The sequence below is a fragment of the Nilaparvata lugens genome, chromosome 4 (genome assembly GCF_014356525.2).
Source record: "Nilaparvata lugens isolate BPH chromosome 4, ASM1435652v1, whole genome shotgun sequence".
Classification (NCBI taxonomy): Eukaryota; Metazoa; Arthropoda; class Insecta; order Hemiptera; family Delphacidae; genus Nilaparvata; species Nilaparvata lugens.
This window is the reverse complement of record NC_052507.1, coordinates 58,014,878-58,041,699: the sequence shown is the minus strand read 5'-3', so window position 1 is coordinate 58,041,699 and position 26,822 is coordinate 58,014,878. Positions and strand designations below refer to the sequence as shown.

At 33.0% G+C, this 26,822-nt stretch overlaps 1 protein-coding gene across 1 annotated transcript in view; it reads left to right on the top strand.

The window, feature by feature from the left end:
• LOC111061328 overlaps nucleotides 1–26,822 on the top strand; it is a 53,890-nt gene that overhangs the window by 16,762 nt on the left and 10,306 nt on the right. The window contains exons 3-4 of the mRNA XM_039425968.1: nucleotides 14,356–14,594; nucleotides 14,782–14,991. Coding sequence (XP_039281902.1) covers nucleotides 14,356–14,594; nucleotides 14,782–14,991 — 449 coding nt within the window. The remainder of the gene's footprint in view (nucleotides 1–14,355; nucleotides 14,595–14,781; nucleotides 14,992–26,822) is intronic.

Here is a 26,822-nt window from a genome sequence, read left to right as displayed (position 1 = left end):
TTTTACATTTGTTCTCAATAAAACTTTGTTTTGAAACTGTTATTTTAAATTTATTTATCCTCTATGCTATTTATAATGATCTATTAATTCTGAAATAGAACTCTGTTTCAGTGATACCATGGAATGTGCAACACAATTATTTATGATAAATTCTCAGTTAAAAGTTGTCTGCATATCGATTACTCTGATATTTACTATCAAGTTTTATAGATCTCGAATTGAAGATTCAATTTTAATTGAGAAGAAATGTAATATTACAAATACCCCCCTCTTAACATAAAAAAATTTACTGTTTGAGAATTTAAAGAAAAAATTACATTGAAACAAATGAAAATTGTTGAAATTGAATTCGAGAACAGGAACAGTTTTTTCTATAAAAACATTACATGTCATCCTATAATATTGAAAATTATTATAAAAATTCATCAATAGCATTTTTTATACATTTCCAAACAATATTTCAAAGTATAGAATATCAAAATTACTTTTGATTTAGCTTTATAATTTAAGGAAAATATCTCAACGGAAAGTTTAATATATATAGAGAATAGTTCTTGAAATTGCATATAAATTTAGTAGATAGAAAAATTCAATTTTTTATTGCATAAAAATTTAGTATGTTGACAAAAAATTTTTTTTTAAATGAATTGATGAATTGTTACATTTAATTTTCACATACAATTTCAATAAATCAAAAAATGTTCATTTCTTTCACTATTGACGTGGTTGATTTTATTGATGCGAATTTTGGAAAGCAGTCCGTTAAGGCACTCAGTATGAATTTCAGTTAAGTGTGACTCCAGTGTGATGACATCAGTGTTGGGCTGATCTGAATACTTGTAGTGTTGGGCTGATACTTGCAGTCGACTGATGCATACCAAACTCGATACAGGTGACATCTCAGTCATCATTGCCTCATGCTTGTAGTAGACAGCTGCATACCAAACTCGATACAGGTGACATCTCAGTTAGCATTGCCTCATGCTTGTAGTAGACGGCTGCATACCAAACTCGATAAAGAGTCACGTAAATTTTGTATCATATAATTATACAATGTACATTTCAGGCTTGAAATGACAATGTAATTTGTTTTTTGGAAAAGAGATAGACGCTGCATACAGGATTAACTTAGGTGAGGATTAATTTAGGTAAGGTTTGGTATTTTGATATCTTCAGCTTTCAAGGTTTAGAGTTCTGCATACAGGAATAATTCAGGAGAGGATTTTTTTGAATCAATTTCATTCATGATACTGTGACTGTTATTCTGAATTCAAAGTTGTGAACGTGAACATGGATGGCAATTACCTCCAGGTAATGTGGTAGTGTTGAAGTTTGAGTTACATGGTAAGCAATAGGCGTTGGCATTGTCATTGGCATATGCATTGGTGTCGGCATTGGCGTTGGCATTGTCATAGGCATTGGCATCAACATTGGCGCAGGCATTGGCATCGGCGCAGGCATCGGCGTAGACATCAGTGTAGATATCGGCGTAGTTATTGGCGATGGCATTGGTGTAGGCATCAGTGTAGATATTGGCATATTGGCGTTGGCATCAGTGTAGATATTGGCGTTGGCATTGGTGTAGGCATCAGCATAGATATTGGTATTGATATTGGCATCGGCATCAGCGTAGATATTGGCATTGATAGTCAATTAATGAGTCACACTAGTTCAAAAATCACCCAAATGTTCTTAACACTCTTCATGGCGTTCACTTGTTGTTGATTTTGAGATTCACGTGATAATTATTTCGATGTTAATGTCCACGCTGTACCTGTTATTTTAAAATGCTTATAAATTAAAAAGAAAAATTTTGATTAGGCTACCAATACAATCTAATACACATGAAAATTATTTAAAAGTATATAATCAATATAAAAAATCAAATTTATTGTTAACATCTTATTATACAGTCAGCAATACATAAATTGTGAAATTTCCTCAAACTCAATAGAGACATCAATTACAAAATTTTAATAAAAAATAATTTTATTTCCATTTATTCACTGTTCAAATAACAAATTTTAATCCATTCTTCAAAATTTAGAACATAAACAAATACATGTTACATAAATTTCATAACACTCTGTATCATTATCAAAATTGTAAAAAACATCAGATCATCACAACAAAAATAATTTCAATACATATTTCAATAATTTCAGACAATTGGTCTTCCATTCACAATCATTTCATAATATATCTGCATTTCATTATCATTTAGTATAACATTTCAATTATAGCATTTCACATTTATGATTTATCATTCAGGGTTTCAAAATTATTTATGTAGACAAATTTATAAATTTTTATTTTTATTTTTGTTCAAATATTGTATAAAAAGCAAAATATTTAATATTATTAATCATCGTTTGTTGGATACTATAGTTTATTTCGACTTTTCAATGTTCTAAACACAAACTACATTTCATGACAAAACTTTACTATCAATCATCAAACAATAAATCATTCAAAACATCAATAATATTTTGCTTCAAAGGCAATCAATATTCATAAGTAATAATCTGCATCTATGGCAATTAACACAAGTAATCAACACAAAAAATATTATCTCATTACTTCCTCTCTAAGTCATAACCTCTGTTATTCCTTCTTTAGGCAATAATGGGTTTCCATCTCAAAAAACAATCACATACTAGCAAAATTCTAATCAGCAAACCCCACTAAAAATTCTACATACACTCCCGCATCCATTTCAAACGATAATCAATCATATCAAAATTTATAGAACTAACAGTTTTTACATTTAGAAAAAGACATCAATTACAAAAACTTTAGAGAAATTTTAACCTTTAACTCATTTTCAATTAATAATATGACAAGAATTTTTTATTTAATGAAATCATTATTATTCAAGTTAACTTTCATTTATATTGAACATCTCATATTTATGGCGACACAATTCATTAATACTTTCAAATTTTGAAGTTTTATTATTATAACAAAAGAATTTATACATAAGATTAAATTTCAGCATGTTCTGAATTGAACCATTTATTTTTTTAAATAATTTCAGAATTTGAAGACTGTATAATAAGTACAAACCATCTCAAGATTACAATACAAAGACGATCAAGATGGATAATGGGTAAATAAGTTCCCTAAAAAATACAAATAAGAGAAAAAGAAAATTGGGTAAATAAATTTCCTAAATAATACAAGGAAGAGAAAGATTAATTAGAGCCTATCCTACATGTCAGTTCTAAACTTTCGTAAGGAAGTATATTTAATAAAAATATACTTCAAATAAAAAAATTGTAATAAGTTATCGCGGAGCAGCTGTGATGTTATCTTGTCACCCGATAGTAGTCAAGCCGCAGAAAAGATTATCAATATCGTTTATGAAGCAGCGGGTAACAATGCAAGAATTTCTAAGAGAGAAAATAAACATGCGAAACAGATATGGTTTGATTGGGAATGTGATAAAGCGAGAAAAAGAAGTTTTGCCTGTCTTAGACTTTTTAGGAGGGTGAATAGTCAGCAAGCTAGACAAATCTATGCAGAGGAAAACAAAAAGAACATTCAGTTGTGTAAAACTAAAAAAGCCGAGTATTATGATAATATTAGAAAATGCTTAGAAAATGTGCGCGACTCGAAACAGTTTTGGGACTCGGTGAAAAAATTTAAAAGAACATCCTTCAAGTGTACAGGCCAGATAGATATTGGAAGCTGGGTCAAACATTTTAAAAACTTACTTTCCGTTGAAGTTGAGGCAGATAAAATAGCATATGCCATACCGTTCATAGAGGGCGAAAAACTAGATGCAAAAATAACGAAAGAAGAACTGAATTTGGTATTGAAAAAGGCAAAATGTAATAAAGCTCCAGGCACTGACGGCATACCGGCAGAATTTTTCAAATCAGCTCCAGATCAATTCTTAAATTTGCTGCTCAATTTTTATAATTATATTTATGATACAGGATTGGTGCCTGACAATTTTCCGGAAGCGGTTATCTTCCCAATTCATAAAAAAGGTGATTTGAATGAAGTTGCTAATTACAGAGGCATACAATTCATCAATGCATTTGCAAAAATTTTCGCAGGAATTTTTCTGAATAGATTAAACGAATGGGTAGAGAAAAATGAAGTAATAAATGAGGAACAGGCGGGATTTAGAAAAGGATACAGTACAGTGGATAATATATTCAGTTTATACAGCATCATCAATTTGAAACTGAGGAGAAGGAAAGATAGAGTTTATTGTTTGTATGTTGACTTCAAGGCCGCTTTCGATAAAGTGGATCGTAATGCTTTAATTTATAAGTTGTTTCAGATTGGGTTGTCTAGCAAATTTGTGAGAATTGTCCAGAAATTATATGAGAATACACGGGCGTTTGTTTGGTGTAAAAATAGTCAAAATAAGAAGGATGGGCTGAGTAATGCATTCTATACAGAGAACGGATTAAAACAAGGCTGCTTGTTGTCCCCGATTTTATTCACCCTGTTTATTAATGATATTTTTGATAATATGGAAGAAGGGATATGGGTGGACGAGTTGAATATTAAAGGACTTATGTATGCCGATGATTTGATTCTGATTGCATCCACGCCGAAAGCATTACAAAAAATGATAATATGTTTGAAACATTACTGTGAGACGTGGGGACTTACAATCAATACCGACAAAACTAAGATAATGGTGATGAGAAGGGGAGGGAGACTGGCCCATCATGAGAGGTGGTTCTGGGGAGAAGAGCGGATCGGAGTTGTAAACAAGTACAAATATCTAGGCGTAACATTCACTCCTCAGTTGGCGTTCAGTGAGCATGTCAGAGAGAGAGTGTCAGTGGCAAAGTTTGCATTGAATAATGTGTGGAATAGTTTTGTGGCCCAAAATGAAATAAACATGGAGAGTAAGTGGGTAGTTTTTGATGCGGTTGTAAGAGCTCTTGTGAGCTATGGTGGTCAGGTGTGGGGCTATAAGCAATTTCAAGAAATAGAACGGTTACACAGAGCCTTTATCAAGAAATTATTTTCGTTACCGCAATCAACACCCAATTATATCATCTATTTGGAAGTCAATAAGTATAATTTACACCATTATTTGTTTGAGATGCATTACAGCTATATTATAAGAACCCTTTCTTTGCGACCAAACAGGCTGCCACGAAAACTTGCACAGAAAATGTTTGAACAGAAAGTAGGATGGTATAAAGTGTGGAAAGAGCAGGCTGAAAAATATAACATTGAATTGCCAAGATGGGAGGAAGGAATGCGGGATGTACTAAGGCAAAGTTTGAATAATATTAATGAATGTATAAAAAACGAATGTAGAGAGAAATGGAGAGAAAGAGCAAGGCAATCTGTAAATTATACTGTCTATTCACGTTTGAACCCAATCACCGAACACAATAATTATATAGGAGCCAATCTCACCCGCAATGAGAAGTCAATCATATTCAGATCAAGGGGAGGTCTATGGTACTTGAAAAGTAGTGTGGGAAGAGAGGGAATTCAGACCATATGTACGTTATGTAATAGGAGGGAAAGGGAGGATACAATGCATTTTATCGGAAGGTGTCCAGTACTAGCAGAGATAAGAGGAGCGCATTTAGGCGATAGAGAGCTATCAGAGGATCAGGTGGTAGGGTTTTTGAATGGTAGTGATTGGAGGGCGCTGATAGGTTTTGTGAGGAATGCTTGGGCTTACAGAAAAATGCTAATACAGGAATATAATACTTGATGATTTCACTGCTTTTCTTTTTTTTTTTTTACTCCTGCATATGTAGTTTAATGTAATTTCATATGTAATACTTTTGTTGCCATGATCTCTTTGGTTGATTGATTCCAAAATTGTTTAAAATTTGGAATTTTTCAAATTGGATAAAATTCAATTTCAAATACTTGCATGTAAATTTTAAATCAATAAAATAGCTCAACTTGGCAGACGACCAACAGGTCATGTCTTAATATATATATATATATATATATATATATATATATATATTTGTGTAATCATCAAATTATTATTGATTGAGTGTCATGTTATGTTTTTTCTTGTATCAATAAATATATTTTCTATTCTATTTCTTCTTCTAATAAAAAAATTGCAAAATGGGTTAAAAGCCCAGAAGAAAACTATAACCTAATTACATATGGCTTATGACACGATATGCAATGAAAGATGAGAAAATGGGACATAATTTGCTCTGAAAAACCTTGTTACCTAATATGATACCTGACAAAAATAGACGTAATTAAAATAAGTAATACATGATGAAAAAATATACAGCAAGCACACAATTATTTACACTACAATAGATAGATTTTAGAAAAGTTAAGTTTTATCAACAATTTAAAAATTAGGAAAATAATCTACTATTTTAACTTCCAAAATTATTTCAGAAAAAATACAAATTTAAATGACTATGAACAAGATTGATTAAGATAGGCATCATAGAAGAAATTTACTGAACATTACACAAAGACAGGAAAGAATCGAAATTTGAAAAGATTAAGGGCCAAGAAAATAGGCTATAGGAAAGAAAAAAGACACAATTATGGACTCTTACCACACACTGCGTAGCGATTATGCTATTCTGAATCCCGGCATAACACAGGATTCCTAATCATTATGTGCTTTCTGATGGTATTTCTTCATCATATATTGATTGACTCTCATAATTTTACCTGTACTTATCTCTTCAAGTTTGAAACACCCTTTATTGAGATCATCTCTTACTATGTAAGGTCCACGATATTTAGGACACAGCTTGGCAGAAAACTTCTTCAGCTTGCTCGACAAAATGTAATTTCAAATTACAACTAGATCATCAACCTTGAATTTATACTTGGGTTTATTATGCATATTCTGTTTGAATCTTCTGATGACACCTCTATTCTTTATTCTGTACAGTATTCGTTTGTTTCTGATACTTTCTTCTTCAAGTTCAAACTTATTTTCTACCGGATATTTGATATACTTGAAAACAAGATGTGCGAATTTATGATTCATCATAAGCTCCAAGGGTATGTGACCAGTTGATTCATGAAAATTGTTGTTGATGACAAATTCAAACTTAACAATATACTTGTACCAATAAATATTATGCTTATTTACTGGAACGTAGGTTCTCAATATGCGATTTACCCCTTTCACTGCGAAGTCTTTCACTAAGATTTGCCTGGGCGATGATAAACTGAAATGTAGTAATATCTTATACCTAATCTTTCCATAGATTCTTTCCACAATCCTCTTTGAAAACAAGTACCATTATCACTGATTATATATTGAAATTTACCAAATTCATTTCAATATTTTTCAACAACTTTTACTAAATTATGAGTGTTAGCCTTAACTATAGTATACAACTTTGTAAACTTAGTAAAGTCATCATGAATAATGCACATCCATTTGTATTTGCCACCTGGTAGTTATCCATAAACATCAATGAACACTTTGTGATGTTTTTTCTCAGAAATTATAGTATGCATTTCTAATAATTTCTTTTCATTTGATGTCTTTACAAGTTGACAATACTTACAGTATCTTTTAGTTTTGGTAACGACTCTGTAACAATCTTTTATGTAAAAAGTTTCTTCAATAAATTTGCATGTTTTTGATATACCTACATGACCTAATCTTTCATGAAATTCAACTATCAATTCTTCATACAGTGCTGTAGGCACACAAACTTTCCAAAAACTATTTTTTCCAGATTTTCTAGTGAACAAAAGATGATAATTTACTTTAAAAAATTGTTGATATTCAAATTACCTGTCTCTAACTTTTCTCTTACATTTTTTAACCAAACATCATCTTTTTGAAATTCTTTGATTTTCTTTACTATTTCAATTAACTACTTGTTATCACTCTTAATGATATTTAATACCTTGAATTCATTTGAATTTCGATTATCTCAATTACCTTCATAATCAGTTCTAGAAATGATATCTGGCATAATGTTATCCTTTCCTGCTACAAATTCCCACTCAATATTAGAATTCTGTAATGCAAGAATCCATCTTCCCAAACGACCATGTCCTATCTTACATTTTTTTAAAAAGGTGAAAGCTTTATGATCTGTACGGACAACTATTTTTTGATTACCAAAATAATTTTGAAGTTTCATTAAGCCAAATAATACAGCTAAACATTCTTTCTCACATATTGTGTAATTTAATTCAGATTTTGTTAAGCTTCTGCTAGCATATGCAATGACATAGTGTTCCTTATCTTCACCTTCCTGAAATAACTCAGCTGCAATTCCTACATCACTGGCATCAGTGGCCAAAATGAAATTTCTGTTATAATCAGGATGTTTCAAGATCACACAGTCGATGAACCTATCTTTAATTTCTTGAAAGGTATCATTATCTTTCTCAGTCCAAATGAATTTATTTTTCTTGCATAGAAGATGCTTAAAACGATTTGTCAGGTATGAATAATTTTTCTGAAACTTTCTGTAAAAATTACAGAGACCTATGAATGACTGCAATTGTTTCAAATTTTGAGGAATGGGAAATTTCTGAATAGCATTTAGCTTAGAGTCATCTGCTTCAATACCATTTTTACTTACAATAAAACTCAAATACTTTATCCTATCTGCAATAAATTTCGATTTATTCAGTTTCAACTTCAAATTACTTTCCCTTAACTTATTGAATAATAATTCAATTCGACTGATATGTTGTTGGAGAGATATACTAGAAATGGCAAGATCATCAATATAAGCAATAGTAAACTCACAAACCTCTTCACCTAGCATTTTGTACAAGCACTTGATAAATTCAGAACCACTAATATTCAAACCAAATGGTAGATATGTATATTGATAAGTCTGACCAAAAACATTGAAAGCTACATATTTTTTACTATCTTCAGTTAATTTTACCTGATTGAAACCTTGAGTGAGATCAAAACTGCTAATGTAGTTGCACTTATTGAATCGAATGATTGAGTTATCTATTGGTTCAGTTTCTGTAAAATCCTTTATTATGTACTTATTTATTTCTCTTCCATCTAAGCATAATCGAATTTCATTATTTGGCTTTTTTACTACTACCATAGGGCTTGTATATTCAGAGCTACCTGGTTCAATGATTTTCTGATCTAACATTTTCTTCAATTCTTTCTTAACTTGATCTCTATACTGATATGGAATCGGATAACTCTTCTTATATAATTTCACATCATCTTTCATTTTAAGTTGACATAAATAATCTTTTGCAGATCCAGGACTATCAGAGAAAATATCTTTGTTATTTTCAAATACTTCAATTAATTTGTTTACCAATTCAGGAGATTCATGGCTTAGCTGTAATCTTAAATTATCAATCTGCTGATTCCATAAAGTATCAAACGTTTCTTGGTTTCTTACTATGTTAACATGAAAAAGTCTATTGTACTTCAAGGTATCCTTTTTTATAAATGGTAAACAACAATCTTTCAATGATATCATATTTTGATTAAAATCAATAACTGCTCCATCATCTTTTAAGAAATCACAACCCACCAAAATATCTACATTTAAATCTTGATCTATAAGAAAAACTATTGGCAATTCTAACTTATCAAAAAATACCTCTAACATAATCTGTTTATTTACCTTCTTATGTCTCATACCAGTAGCTACAACTATACTTACATTAGGAGCTGGTACTAAGTTCAACTTGAGATTGTTTTTCTTCATTTCATCAACAAGTTTCTCATTAATTACATTTACCTCAGAGCCTGTGTCAATAATCATTTGATATTTCTTATTGAAAATTTGTACTTCTAGTTCTGCTAAATAATATCCAGTAGGTGGAGTGTTCTCTTGTTCCTCCAATAGTTCATTAAAAATACAACCTACCATGTATGGTTCTTCTTGACAAACAGTTTCAGATTTATTCATAGCTTCATCTACCTGAATTTCTGGAGTATGTACTATATTAACACTTGATGCTTTAATATGACTTTCTTGATAACTAGGTATTACTTCATTACTTAAATTTTTACAACTATTTTCTTGCACATGAATTTGACTGATTAATTCTGGCTTTCTTATTTCTAATCTGTTTGAAGTTTCAGATTCAAAATTTATTTTATTCATGTCTACGGCTGTATCAAAATTTGACCTTTTCTTAACTGGGAGAACAGGGCTGTCGTTTCGTCGTCCCCTTATTAGTTTAAAGGAACATTCTGTCTTGGACGATTTGCATTCATCTGATTTGAAGTTTGAGCAGGCATATAACCTGGCGGTGGGAAGCTGAAATCTAACTGGTAGTTGTTAGCTGGTCGATTTGAATTCACAAGTTGATGATTTCTATTATCTCTGAAATTATTCTGAAAATTTTGATCTCTATGACCATTATTGTTTGGTCCATTTTGGTACCTTCGATTTTGGAAATAATTCCTACCTCCTTGATACTGCTTATTATTATCATGAAACATTACACCATTTGAATTCTGAGACCTATTTCTATCATCCCTATGTTCACTCTGATGAAAACTTATTGTTTTATTTTGACCTCCAGCTTGAGCATTGTTATGATCACGGGGCTTTTGTTCGTTTGTTTGTTTACTTTGTAAGTGTCAGTATTGTCAAACTCATTCAACAAACAAATGAACTCATCACTAGTCTTAATGTTACAAATAATAGCAGCTGTAGATATGGTTTCATCAAAATGACCTTTCAAAAACTTGAAAATAGTATCTTCATCTAAGGCTGGAATTAGATTCTTAGCAATGTTGAAACGAGAAATATAATACTCAGTAAGATTCTTAGATAAGTTTGGCTTATATTTTCCAAATCTCAAATCATTTCTAGCAGATTTGACGTGATGGATGCAAGACAGCTTTACTCCAAGGAGATACTATGCAGATTACACAAGAACCCAACAACATTTCAAACTAGAAACCACAACCACAACACCAGATACAGGAATCTTCTCATCACCAGTGTTGCAAGGAAGGCACTATACCAGAGACATTTCAATCATTTAGCACCAAAATTATATAATCTACTTCCTGCAAACTTTAAACAGATTAATCCTCCTAGAAAGTTCAAAGCAATAGTACACAATTGGTTGATGAGCAAAGGAAGACAGAACATAGAAAACATTATTTCAAATAACAACTAACCACCCAATGACTTACTAAACACTAACTAATTGATAATACACACAAAAACTAATAAAACCTACTCTAGAACATGTGTGACATTGTAAACCTTTGCCCCACTGATTGGGTGACATATTATGTGAGATTGTGCTCTGTGCCCTTGGAGGGTTACCTCTCATGATAGAGCGATGATATTAGTATTTATAAGAGCAGTCTCCAAATTCCCTCTTTTGCGAATAAATTCACAAAAAATTAAGGCCGTCCGGCTCGCAAAATTACTGGGTTCAGACCTCAGCTCTAGCTCAGTGGTAGATACACGAATATTCCAAATATAAGTAATTACCATAAGGTTCAATGACCAGTGATTGATAATTCTTACCGCTGCTTCTGTGAAGTTCTTGAAGAATACCAGTAAGGAAATTAAAAGAATATTTGATGACTGATTATCAGTAACCATGTACCACTAGAGAATAATAAGGACCAACTATAGTTGTTTCTAGTTGATTCTTAAAACGCTCGTCGTGAATACAAGTATTCACCAATATACCCCTTCAAATTCCTTAGAACTTACAACGCCAGTTCTTGAAGCTCTCTGGATCCTTATATGATATAACTGGAACCTTATTAATATAATATTTTTCAATATACTTGTTCTGGCTGATAAAATGAATATCATCAAAGGATGATAAATATTGAGTGCTCTGAATAAGGTTAATATTACTTGATTCAATAATTTTAAGTGCTGCTAAATATTTGTTGATATTAAAACAGCTCAAACTGTATATCACGAGATGAACTAGGATAAAATAAATTTCTACGATTTGTATGCTGACATAAAATACAAGATATATTCCCATAAAAAATATGTGCATAAAATATTCAATATATCTATAATTCACTTAAATAATCTATTTCAAAAATCTGAATAATTATCACAGGCTTTGCCAATATTCACAATAGTGAGTTTCAAATTCATAAATATATTATATTTAATACTGGTACTTAGACTTCCAATCAATACAAAATTCTGCAAATAAAAACCTGTGCGGTCTATAGGTTTGATATAGGTACTATACTTGGTTCAATTAACAAATTTATAATTAATAAATTAATATTCAAACATGAGATCTCAGGGATTTGTATGAATTCGGGCCGTGCGTGGAAGTGAGCTTCCTACATATATTAAATAAATTTATAAAATGTTCTTATGAACTATGTGATATTATTCAACACATGGTGACTTTTTATTTTAATTCAAATTAATTGGAATAGCGCTTTTTTATTAATTACCCCACTGAACGTAGAAAAAACGAGCTCGTTTGAATTATCACTCACTGAATTGAAGTTCCTGACGGTCTCGTGGTCGGAATTAATTATTTCCAATAATTAATTAGGTAGGCTCCTTTTCGTCTCTGCTGGGCTAGCTCGTGATCCAGATTCTTATAAGTTTCTTTCCGAATTACAGATATATTTATAGGGAACGATTACAATTACGAACTCTTTGGCAGCACTGAGTTCACAGATAATTGACATTTAATACAAATACTTTACATTTAAAAAAGGGTTTGGCTTAATAGTTTTAAAATTTTTTAAAAAGAGGAAGAAAGAACCCTAAACTCTATGTGCATCCTCTCAGGTTGGGATCTTAAGCCAGAAGAAGGAGGTTTTTAGAAAAATTTGTCTCTTCCACGAATAATTCTGTAAGCTACTCTCTGATTGGCCTTCAATTTAATAGACTCAATACAATTGGTTGCCTTGGGAATCAGGGCTTCCTCGGCTTTATAATAGAAAAAATTAACTAAAAAAGAATTTTTATACAAATGTGTGGAGTGTTTATCTTAAATTGATTTCATAAATAAATCCTAACATGCGATGTTAATACATTCAGTCTTTATATGAGTTTTGTATACTCTTGATTTATCATGCTTTTTTAGATTATAATAAATATTTATACAAAAATAATGGGTGTTCGTATTTCTACACATCGACTTCCTTTAGTATATATGATATATCCTTTATGAGTAAATTTTATAATTCAACCTGTCATATGGGTTGATCGAATAATCAGCTGGTTCGCTCAGTATTGATTCTAATAATTATCGATTTATCCAAGATCGACTAATTCTTTTCAAAATGTAAACAAATAACTCTAACCTCAATGTTCATGCATTTTATTTTTTATAATCCGCCAATAATAAGTAAGCCACTTTATAATTTTTTGATCTTACCAATGGGTTCTCATAATTATTAAATCACAATTATACATGTTTTCTTATCATTGTTGATAATGCTATTACTCCTAATCGCTAATAATACTTGATTTGAGTTGATTTATCCTTTGGGTAGGTCTAACCTTCTTTCCAATTTTATAGTTCTATTACATTTCATTGGTTCATTTTAAAATATTTGGTGGTATTAATTTACCACGTGACACATGGTACAACATAGTGGAGTAGGTCAATTTCCACACAGAAAAACTAAACAAGAAGAGAACACATTATAGGAATCTTTTGTAACTAACTATTGTATGTAAATGTATAATTCAAAGTCCCTCTGGGCGTATTTTTGTGCTCTAAAATCTAAGATCAGGATACAGGTTGATTTTTTCTTTGAATTTCACTCATTTTTAAAAAAATCATAACTCAGTACTTATTGGAGATAGATAGTTGCGAATGATCTCATTTTATATTCTAAAACAATGGCTGGAGCAAATTTTTCCGTCAGATCACTGGATTTGGCAGAAAAAGCTGAAAACTAGAAAATGAGCTGAAAATACGAGGTTCTGGACTATTTGTTCCGGTCTTCTCTCATGTATCCAAAAATATATTTAAAAATAATAACTACAATATAAATTGCAAGTTGCAAGCACACTTTTTTATGTCTATATTAACTGGACTAAGAAGTTCCTGTGACAACTATAGAGACATCAGCTTGCTAAACACTGCTTACAAAATCTATAGCATGATTATCAAGGAGAGGATGCAGCCCATAATGGAAGTTCTCCTCCTGGAAGAGCAATGTAGCTTTACTTTTAAATACTACCTCATCACGCTATACTTGGGGGGGGGGCGCATATCAAAATCTCGCCCCGGGCGCCTATTAACCTCGGGGCGGCCCTGTCCATACGCAATATTTTTTCTTTGAAAATTTTGTTAATAGTTGCAATTTGAGTTGTAACTAAGCAAAAATGTAAAATAAACATCTAGAAATTTCAAATTTGTAGATTATTTTAAACTATTCATAGGAAGGCCAATAACAAATTGACATTCTAGAGATTTTGAATTTCACAGGACTACTGGCAATAGCTTCAAATCATGTCGAATACCAACAGCTGAAAACACAATCTACCAGCTGATGAAGTCAGACAGGGAGCATGTAACTTTACTGCCCAACTCGCCTGTACAGGGCAATGGTACAGTGGTACATATTGAGTGCCAGGGGGCCAACAGAGGAACCACCAGTTGGTTTGGCCAGGATTACATGGTATGCTACAATGGAGAATGGTATCCTTCTGGAAATGTTTGTATAAGTGAGTAACGAATATTTTTATGTTATACTGAGTTGTGAGTTTTTCAGTTACGGTACTTTAGATATTTAAGCTCTATATTGATTAATATTGTTATAAAGATTTTGAGCAATAAAAAATTACAACATGATTTGATTTGACTCCTCTATGATTATATACTTTGCAAATTAAACTTTGATTTGATTAACAGAGTTTTGTCCACCATTAAACCTGTTGAACTCAGTGACAGAATGCACCCTGAACGATAAACCGGTATCTTGCCAGGAGAACGTGAGACCTGGCACAGTGGCTGATAATCGGTGTAAAGCAGGCTACGATGACACATCCACCAAAAGAAATGAGAGAAATATCTGCCTCAATACTGGAAATTGGAGTTATCAGTTCGTGGAATGCTTCATATGTAAGCACATTATCTTTTATCTTTATATTCATTCATGTTATGATCGAAAACATTACAAAATTAGGGAGAAACAACAGGCGGTAGTCCAGAACTTCTTCTCTTTCTTTATTTTGCTAATTGAATCATGGAGGATTTGTTTCCATATCATTGGGTTATTCAATACTACTGTAAGTTATATTCACAATAACTTATGCCTATATTATCATACTCATCATCACAATAAGTTGAAAATAAAAACAATTCAATTCAATTCAATTTATTTGCCATATATACAAGATTTATACAATTAAAAATTCACATAATAATTGGGTACATCATACAGAAATTCAGAATATACTCTATTCTGGAAATAATAAAAATAAATTATATATAACATAACTGAAATCCCAGTTGTACTCATTTTACCGGCAATAATTGCTAGCAGAGACACGTGTCTGATCGCTATAGCAATGAGTTCAGTTCAGATCATTGAAAGATTTTTTTTTTTTTTGACTGAAACACAAAAGAAGAACTTTGTTGAAATTCACAAAATCACAATTCTATTTTAGGTATTCACCAAATCAATCTATTATGTATAATTTTATGATTAAAAGTCTATTTTGAGAAATATTCTAGTTTTTACCCATTCATCAATATCTTTTGTAAGTTTTTTGTTTATTTTATGGGTTAATAAGTTCAAGGGAATCATATTAATCAGCATATTGCAGTTGTGTTCATACTGTCTTCTACTTACTGAAAGTCATTGTAATCGATGGACGAGTGTTGTAATTGAGAGCACGGATTGTTGGTAAATGTTTAGTTTTATTAATAGAAAGGATTAAGTTTTTTATATATTGCTGTCTTATGGTGAGAACATTCATTTCTTGGAAAACGTCCCTACTAGGATAGATCCTTGGTTTGCCCAAGGCTGCTTTGACTAAAAATTTCTGCAAAATGAAAACTTTCTTTAAATGAGTATCATATGCGCCACCCCACACCTCCAAACAATATGTGAATAGAACATGTGCATATGCTAAGTAGATATTCCTTATGATGTCATGGTTTGTTAACTGATTAATTTTGTAAAAAGTATGTATAAGGTATTTCAACTTGGAGCATAGATATTCTGTATGTGCTTTAAATGATTATCTAACATAACACAAAGATATTTTATCGATTTCACTACTTCCATTTCTGGACACATGCAGTTTAGAGGTTCGTGTTTGTCTTCAGTTGAATGTAATTTAAGTTTAGAATTTAGGTGTGGTTGTCCAGATTCATTTGGGGAAAATGTGATGAATTTAGTTCTCTTGTAGTTTAAAGTTAAAATGTGGCTCTTCAACCATGTATAAATTTCCTTTAGTCCAGAATTAGCTGATTTAAAAACATCATCCCAATTTTTACCATGGAACAGCAGAGCTGTATCATCAGCGAATGAGACAATGTTGCAGTTAGGAATATTTAGATTGAGCAAATCATTGACATATATCAGAAATAGGAGAGGAGACAAAACCGTTCTTGAGGTAGTCCATAGCTCCTAAGATTTTGGATATTTTTTTCATTGTTGAGTGTGAGGATCTGGCTTCTATTAGCAAGGTAACGAGCAAACAACTTGAGAGCACTGCCTCTAACTCCACACATCATCAATTTCTCCAACATGAGTTCATGGGGCACTGTGTAAAAGGCTTTAGCCAGGTCTAAAAAGACTGCCAGACTTTTTTCTTATCATTGAATGTGTTATCAACCATTTTTGTTAACTTTAAGATTGCATCAGTTGTGGATTTGTTACTTTGGAAACCAAACTGGTTTTTATTTATAAAATTGTTTTTGTCTAGAAAACTCGTTAACCTAGCTTTTATTATCTTCTCCAATATTTTAGAAAGATTCGAAAGAAGGCTTATTGGACGATAGTTACTGGGATCATTTGGGTCTCCACCTTTATGTAATGGCTTTATCACTGCTAATTTGAATTGTTCTGGAAAATAACTTTCAGATATACATCTATTTATTAAACTAGTTAGAGGTTTAGAAATGCTAAGAGCTACCTTTTTAAGACATAACGGTGATATATTATCATGTCCTGGTGATGAACTGCTTTTTAGATTGAAAATCTAATAGTGATGCACTAGATCTCGGCTGTGGCTACTCCCATAAACTCTAAATACACTACCGTCATTCTTATTACTAGAATTTCCGTCTATCTTATCACTAGTACAACTCTCATTATTTGCAATTTTTTTCCGCTTAGTACATGAGGATTTGAGTACTCCTTTTTTTACTATTCTATTATTGGATTGATTGACAACCGTCCCTTGTTTGAAAGAGACTGGTTTCAGTACCTCAAATGCATTATTCAACATTCTCCATCTATAATTAGCAGAATTAAATTTATCATTCAAAGAGAGACCCTCGGTTAAACTTGTAACTGTGTTATTTGATCGAAACTGAAACACCTCCTCAATAAAATACAATGCATATACACCACAATCAAAGCTATTATTTTGACGTGGACAAGGCATTGTAACTATTTTTTACTTTCCTCGCCCTATTACCATAAGTAAGGAAAGTATTGCTTTCCGAAAAAAATTAAGGTACCCCAATTTCTAAATTTCTATACGTTTCAAGGTCCCCCGAGTCCAAAAAACTGTTTTTTGGGTATTGGTCTGTATGTGTGTGTGTGTGTGTATGTGTGTGTGTGTGTGTGTGTGTATGAGTGTATGTGCGTCTGTGTACACGATATCTCATCTCCCAATTAACGGAATGACTTGAAATTTGGAACTTAAGGTCCTTTCACTATAAGGATCCGACACGAACAATTTCGATCAAATGCAATTCAAGATGGCGGCTAAAATGGCGAGAATGTTGTCAAAAACAGGGTTTTTCGTGATTTTCTCGGAAACGGCTCCAACGATTTTGATCAAATTCATACCTAAAATAGTCATCGATAAGCTCTATCAACTGCCACAAATCCCATATCTGTAAAAATTTTTAGGAGCTTCGCCCCATCAATGCAGATAGATTCCCAATTATCAGGCTTCAGATACAATTGAAACGAAAAAAATCAAGTGGAGTAGATTGAGCATGAAAATCTCTACAATTAATGTTCAGTAACATTTTCACCTAAAATTCAAAATAAGATTTAAATTTGAGAAAATGTGATTATTCAATTGCAAATTATTGTTGATTCTATTAAATCATTCACTATGAAGAGATATCAAACCTCATGTGTGTCTCCAGCGTTATTGCCCTGTCACCAGCTGGCTCAAATCTTTGAATAGTAGACTTGAGTTGCGCGTGAACACTAGCGTCAGGTGATCAATTTTCATAACGGCAAGGAAAGTTGTGTGAGTGCGCCACACCAGATTTTTCTGAATTGAAATAAGTACCAATCCTCCCTACCAAATCTTCAGCAGATCTATAATTATATTTATCGAGAGAATCAAAACTGAAAAACCTATTGAAGATCTTATCATACACTACTACACTCCAATGAGAGCCTGACCAACCGTCATCGGTGCATCCGTCCTGTTTAGGCCTACTATCACTCATCACAAATGCAATAATACTATTATTTTTTACTATTTCATTCAGAAATGATAAATCAGAATTTCTATCGTTAATGATCATACCAGTTACACTAGGCAAAACTATATGACTTCCTGGATAAGAGTTCATTAAAAAATTTCACAGAAACAGTCCATGTCGGCATCAGCGACAAGCTCTGTTCTGAGAAAACGTCCAAGTCGATCAATGAGTGTACCGTCAGAGACAAGAATAATATAGTTATCCTTCATCTATGGTACCGTCTAGTGAGCTGCTCTCCGCTCTCTTGTCCTGACCCCTTGGCTCGCTGCATGACTTATTCATTAGACGGATGTCTAACTCCATCGAACGATCTATGGCGGCGCTCCACTGCTTCTCTAGTACCTCAATCCGCTCCCTCAACTGCTCGTTCTCCTGTTGTAGTTCTCCCAAGAACGCATCATTGGTGTCGTCATGTGCTTCTTTCACAGGAGTAGAGATTAGCACTTGATTTTCTATGCCCTCCGATGTGTCATGTGAGTGCGCCCCCGAAACATCACGCACAATAGACAAGCCAGAGTTCGTTACGAGTGATACGGTACAGTTTTTCGTCAGACATCTCCATACATCACCCTTACTTGTTGATGAAGCTTTTCGAAATTTGAAACCCTTATAGAGGATTGCCGGGTGGCCTTTGGTTGTTTTACACGATTTTATTGTCGAGCTCATGTCACCCATTTAATATGATATATAACTCACTAAATCTATAATGAAAAGTTATAGTCCATATACGTATTGAACAAGATCAACACGTGTTCATATCAACAATCAGGTGACCCTCAAAAGACGGAGAGATGAAAGTAAGTGAAATAACAAAGTTTCTTAAATTCTTTACCAGAGTATCTGATACTGATAATCTCTTATCTCTTATCGCCTATGTGAGAAATGTTTCTACCTGACAAATAACTGTCACACTGTCAATCAGTTACCGAAAAAAAGTAACTGAATGCGGAGTTGATTGTTCAATTTCAAAACCTCCCGCCGCGGTGGCTCGATCAGAACTACGCATAAACAAATCTACAGGTTGCTAGGATACTAGATTTCCCGCATAAATGTTAAAAGTTGGCCCAGCTGATTGCACTCACTAGCGGTAAAAGAGCACTTGAATTCAGAAACGAACTATACTACCTTATCTTATCACTTGAAGCAGTCCAAAAGTGAAAACAATAGTTCAATTCTTATATAGCTGTATACATCTGTCACTCGATAAGTTCCCGGATTTATATTTATGTTGAAGAAGAGAAAACGTGCAATGACAAACCACTGTCTACTCAGTTTAGCTGGTTGAAACTTAGGTTAAGTAGATAGTCAGAAATAAAACCACCGATCACCAATAAAAAACTCACAGTGCACAGGAAATCAATTTCACAATACAGCAACTACCACCTTTGTGATTTACAATATCGTGAATAAAACTTGAAACTTCACCATTAAAATTTTAAATTCAATGTTTAAATGAAGAGCTATATTAGAGCCTGCTTACATATCCTGCGCATGCGCATGAGATACATATTGTACCTATTTCTTTCCAAGTTATTCGAGTCTCTGATGCATAATCAACTCTCTGAGTTTTTTGAAAGAAACAATTTGTTCACTGAAACTCAATTTGGCTTGAGACCAGGTAGGGAGGGGAACTAGTCATGCAGTATCTTCTCTTATCAGCTCTGTTGTGTCTGATTTGAATCAGGGGTCGAGTGTTGGATTCAGATCATACGATATGACAAAGGGATTCGATACTGTAGAGCACAAACTTCTGTGCAATAAACTTAAACATTATGGTTTAGATACAACCTCAGTTAAAACTATCTTATCATACTTAAGCAATAGAACGCAATTTGTGTATACAAATGGTAGTCTTTCTAAAGGTCGACACATAAGTTATGGAGTACCTCAAGGGTCTTCATTGGGACCTATACTCTTCAATATATACATTAATGATCTCCCTGACTCTATTGCAAGTGAATCTAATTCTGGCTTCTTGTTTGCTCATGATTTTGGCTTAAAGGTTAAAGGTAAGCCAAATTCTGAAGTTGAAAATGCTCTATCCAATTTCACAACTGATTTAAAAGATTGGTGCTCGGCGAATAACCTTTCATTGAATGAGGACAAAATTAGTGATATCTATTTCACGTTTAGAAAAAATGATGATCCCAGTAGCTGCCCTGTGGCAATCAAGTTTCTTGGTATCTGGATTGACAGACACCTGACATGGAATCATCATATTAACTATGTAATAAGGAACGTCTCAAAAGGTCTTTATCTTATTAGAAGGTTGAGAACATGTGTAGGAGTTGAAATATTGCTCAAGGTTTATTATGCTCATGTACAGAGCCTCTTTTGTTATGGTGTTATGATCTGGGGGAATAATCCTGAGACAATTAAGATTTTCAGGTTGTAAAAAAAGATAATGAGGCTCCTATGCAATGCAGAATAACGAGAAAGCTGCAAACCTTTGTTTAAAAAAATGAGAGTGATGACATTCCCAGCTCTCTATATTCATTTCACAGTTGTATATGTACACTTTAACATTGAAAAATTTGATGTGAATAGACACCACCATAATTATGCAACAAGAAATGAAAATAGCTTAAGAGTTCCTAGGTATCAGCACAGTGCATCTCAAAAACTAAATCCCTATATGGCGGTGAAACTTTATAATTATTTGTCTGCCACTATAAGATCTTTATGTAAAAGTGCTTTTAAGTTGAAAGTAAAGGAAGCTTTAATAGAAGAAACCCCATATAAAATAGCCGACTATTTTTCTATAAATTGGAAAATGTATATATAATCAATATGATAAATGATATATAAGTAGTTGATAAGTGATTGGGAAATATAATTTATACCTAATTTAGAGTGTAATGGATGTATTGAACTTTGTAAAATTGACTTTGTGTGCTTGTTGTTGCAGGCTCATGTTTGCCTTGTATTTACTAGAGTTACCAAACATGACGTTGTCTATAATGTGTAAACATTCTGTGACAATAAAGATATTTATTTATTTATTTAGATTTTCTCTCGCCTGTGTGTATGTAACGCATTTACGGCCAAACATGTTGGAAGAATTCTATGAGATTTGGCAGGAATAATCCTTTTGAAACTGCGCGTCGATATATACACAAGGTTTTTTGAAATTTTGCATTTTTAAGATAATATGAGAGGAAAACGAAGTTCCTCCATACTCCGATATTATTACTATATCATCTACTCTGAAGCTAGGATTAATCAGACTATTGAACTATTCATAATCAATCAGCTGACAAGTGGATTACTCATAGCATGCATTACACTGATATCTGGAGAAGCTAGTAAACAGGTGACACTAGATTCTTGTGGATGAGAAAACTGCGTAAGGTCTACTGTTCACAGAACTACTAGTGACATAAATATACTCCTAACTGTAAGCAGCTACTAATAATTCATTGGACAGGTGTAACTCGCGCTACGCAATAAGTGAAAATTGGAAATGAGCAAAAAAAGCATTAAGTATTATTTTATTGGAGTTGAAAAATTCGTACCAGTTGTAGCAAATCCGTTCGAATTCGGCTGGATTCGAATCGGAAACATTCAATACCAGAATCACGCGCGTTACTGCTGTGCCATAATACTCATTATACTGTACCATTACTCTCATAATATAATTATATAATTCTGATTTGATTTGCTTTCAAAATATCTTATTATTTGCTATGAAATATACATTTTTCTATCGAACCAACTACCCCCTCCCCTCTGATTTTCTCCTTTGAATCATGTAAAGTTTAGACCCATTCGAAAGAAAACCAGAGAACTAGTTGATCAGCACTGGAAAAATACACAGTGATGTTTTCATTTCATATTGATGATGGAGTATTTCACCATAATTATATTCCACAGCTTGTGAAGGGATTGACAAGGAATACAAATCGAACGATACAGATCTGATGGAAGTTGTGTCTTCTCCCTGGATTGCTGGAGTTTACATATGGAGCAATACTTCTGAAAATTTTGTATTTGTTTGCAGTGCGTCTATTGTGGGAACTGATCTAATTGTGACAGGTCTGTTGAAGAATTCACATTCCATCTTATACTTCCAATATACCAGGAGAATTTAATATTATTATTTGTTATTGATGAGTAACATAACGAATTATTAGCTACGAGAATCCAAGTGCGATGCTTTATCAACAACGATTCATGAACTTGAATAGGGAAGTTTTGAATAATAAATAATATTATGTTCTTTAATGGATAGTGGAATTAATTTCCATAACATTGATAAAACATAATACTTATTTAGAGGATAGAATAAAGTGATGTAACTTTTGAAGAAATTAACATATCAGGCTGGAACTGTTTCTTCTCATGACAATATTCATGATTATTATAATATTAATATTTGACAATATATGCATATATCTATCATTAATTGTTATGTTCAAAAGTGATGAATAGTATATGTTCAATTGAAATTTTTTTTATTATATAGTTGAGTACAATCTGAATAACTTATAAACAAGGTATAATCATAAGGTTGGTTGCCCATAGCAACCATAAAGTGTAACCATGTGACATTTCTCCCCACTCAAATTGCACACTTGAGGAATTGGTCAATATGTCTTCTCCATATTGAACCATCCTCCATTTTCACTTTATATAAAAAGTTCACTTTCTCTTGCAATTATTTCTCCAAAGCTCCACTTCAGTCGTGGATTTGAATAATTTCGTGCCTGTACTTTGTCTCCCACCCTAAACTCTCGCCTGGCTCTTCTAGTTCCTTCGTGTGCTCCTGCACTTGTATTAGACCGTGGCCGCAACAGTCCTAGGCGTGTCCTAATATCTATCCCGTGAATTAAGCTGTAGGCGTTCGATCCAGTTGCATTGGGTGACTGTCTAAGCTGCATAAGAAACCAGAAGAGTTTAACTTCCAGTTTTCCTCCTTCATCTTCCATTGCCTTCAATGAATTCTTTACGGTCTGGACATATCTTTCTGCTTGCCCATTGGAAGATGGGTGGTAAGTTGCCACTGTTTTGAGTACACTCCGTTTGCAGATAAGAATTTATTGAAAGTAAATTATGTGAATTGACTCCCATTGTCCGAGATCAAAACCAAGGGTAGGCCAAATGTGGCGAATAGTTTTTGTAGCTCCTTGATACACCATTCTGAAGACGAGTTTTTAGTGGGAATTACTTCAGTCCATTTGGTGAATGAATCCACTATGATGAAATAGTACTGCCCTTGTGTTGGTCCTGCAAAGTCGATATGTATCCTCTCCCATGGTCTTTGAGTAGCAAGCCATGTATGATTTGGTTCTTTCTCTGGTTGATTCTGTTTCAAACAACATTGTTCACAAGTCCTTACCATATTTTCAATGTCCTTGTCTATGTTTTTCCATGTACATGCAGTTCTTTGAGTAGATTGCGTTGAAGCGTTTCTGGTATTAGTATCCTACAACCTTTGAATATACATCCATCCTGAAGTGACAGTTCATTGTCATGGAAACCCAATCTCTCAACAGATTCTCCTGTCTGCAGTGCACGTAGTACTGGTTGTAAGAACTTATCTTCTTTAGTCTTTTTAGCTATTATCTGACTGTCTACCAGATAAACTTTGTCAACTTTGTCTTCTGATTTGTGAAGTCCTTGAGCGTCAATGTCCAAGGTATTTTATACTTGTTTCAAAGAATTTACATCCATCTCTGTTCAGTTTCAAATTGCTACGTCACATTCGTTCTAGTACCATACACAGTCTAGCCATCAACTCCTCCGCTGAATTACCCTGAATAATTATATCGTCAAAGAAATATTGTACACCAGGAATTCCTTGCAGAGTTCTATCCATGAAATTCTGCCAAAAAGCAGGTGCTAATTTGACTCCAAACATTAACCGGTCAACTCTATACATGCCTTTTATCCATTTGCATATGGAGATATCCAGAGTGCAAAACAGTTTGCATTAGAGAAATCCAGAGTGCAAAAAAGTTTGCCTCTATTCATTTGTGATTGAATGTCCTTTATCCTTGAAATTGGGTAGTTCTCATCTGTGATTAGTTTATTCACAGTGACCTTGTAATCAGCACTTGTCCATTAGGTTTAACAACTGGAACAATTGGAGTTCCCAATCCGAGTTATCAACTTTGGTTAGAATACCACAATCTTCTAATCTTGTGAGATCACTTTCAACTTTACTTTTGAGAGAAAATGGTACCTGTCTTGGTTTCACGAAAATTTAGAGCTACGAGTTTCATTTTGCATTGTAAACTCCTTTTTAGTGTTATTTTTATATCGATTATTTCCATTGTTAAACTGATTCAATCCATTTTCATCAATAGAATAATTCTATTGTAATTTCACTGGTGTAACTACCGAAGAGAATAGAAACGAACACGTAAGAGATGCTTTTGTTTCGGGGTTAGATTCGACAGAAATCGATGAAAAACTTTTCAATTAGGGAATATGAGCCTGGAAGAAACTGTAGCTCAAGCACGTATTTTTGAAACCGCTAAAGCACATGCAGATTCATTCAAAAATACATACATCAATAATTGAAAAATTATTATAAAAAAATTATTATAAAAATAATTGATGTATGTATTTTTGAATGAATCTGCATGTGCTTTAGCGGTTTCAAAAATACGTGCTTGAGCTACAGTTTCTTCCAGGCTCATATTCCCTAATTGAAAAGTTTTTCATCGATTTCTGTCGAATCTAACCCCGAAACAAAAGCATCTCTTACGTTTCTATTCTCTTCGGTAGTTACACCAGTGAAATTACATGCTAAGCTGAGCCTTTTTAACTCAGTGTAAAAATGATCGATTGACTCACCATTTTGTTGTTTCGCTGTACCAAGACAGTATCGATAATAAATTTCGTTTTTGGGTTTAACAAACATTTCTTCCAACATGGACATCATCTCCTTGTACTTTGAATAGTTTTCCACTATTTCGTATAGTGCAGGTAATAGAGAATTTGTCAGCATCATCATTTGGTATTCAGGCTTCGTTCCAGAAACCTGAATAAAATTTTCAAAAGTATTTCTTCAGTGATTCCAATCCCTTTCAGCCATAGGAGAGTCTGAGTCTATCGCCAATTCTCTTGGTTTGAGAAGGTTGTTTGTACATTTAGTTCCGTATCGTTTCCTTCCTTGTGCCTCGTCGGCACCGTAGTATTTCTCTTCGGCATTATCAATTTATCCAATTATTACCCTCGTCGCCAATGTTATGTTCTAAAGTAATTAATATTATATGTTCAATTAACATCCATTTTGTTATATAGTTGAGTACAAACTGAATAACTTATAAACAAGGTCATCATTAAGTTGGTTGCCCATAGCAACCATGAAGTGTAACCATGTGACATCAATAATGTGAACAGTGAATATATCCTATAATTGAATATAATTTTTATATATACTTTAGATATATATACTTAGATACTTAGCAGCATAGATACAAGGTGACTTGTCTCTCAACTCAGGAATAAACAGTCTCACATAAAAGGTGGGCTGTTCCATCAAACTGGAGTTCATATATGAGCGTAAATAAATTATCACCGTTCTTTATGAAAAAACAAAACAAAACATACAATACGGTATGTATGAGAATATTTTTTCATTGAAATCTGGGATCTGATGGTATCTTTTATTTCATTCCTTTTAAATAGTTTGAGACTTGTTTCTTATTGATTATTTGATTTGCCTAGTGAATTGAAGAAAATAGGCTTATCATCCAATAAATAATGTATGTATATTATCTGTAGGGAATGAAGGATGAAGGATAAAGAAACTTCATCCTATTACTTCCATTTCATCTTTCATCCCAATAAAATGTCTGAGACCATAATTTTTGTTTTTCAGCTGCACCATGCGTGCAGGAAAATGGGAAAGCGTTAGATGGACACATACCTATGAGAATGGTTTTTAATTTTTTCTTAAATAAACCAGGAGTAGCACTTTCCTTGACTATCTGTGGTAGGACATTGTAAACCTTGATGCCCATGTAATAAGGGCCCTTCTCCAAGAGAGTCAGCCTGTGCTCTGGATACCTGAGTCCCCTGAATCGCGTGTTATATAAATGCGCCACTTGTCTCTCCTGGAAACGGTCCTTATTTCTAAAAACAAATAGAGCTAACTCTAAGACATAAACTGCCGGGGCTGTAAGGAGGGAGTGTTCTCTAAATATGGGTCTGCAAGAACACCTGTCTGTCAGGCCGAATATTCGCCTCAAAGCTTTTTTTTGAGTCCTGAAAATAGATTCAAATTCTGTTGTTCTGCCCCAAAAAATGATACCAAA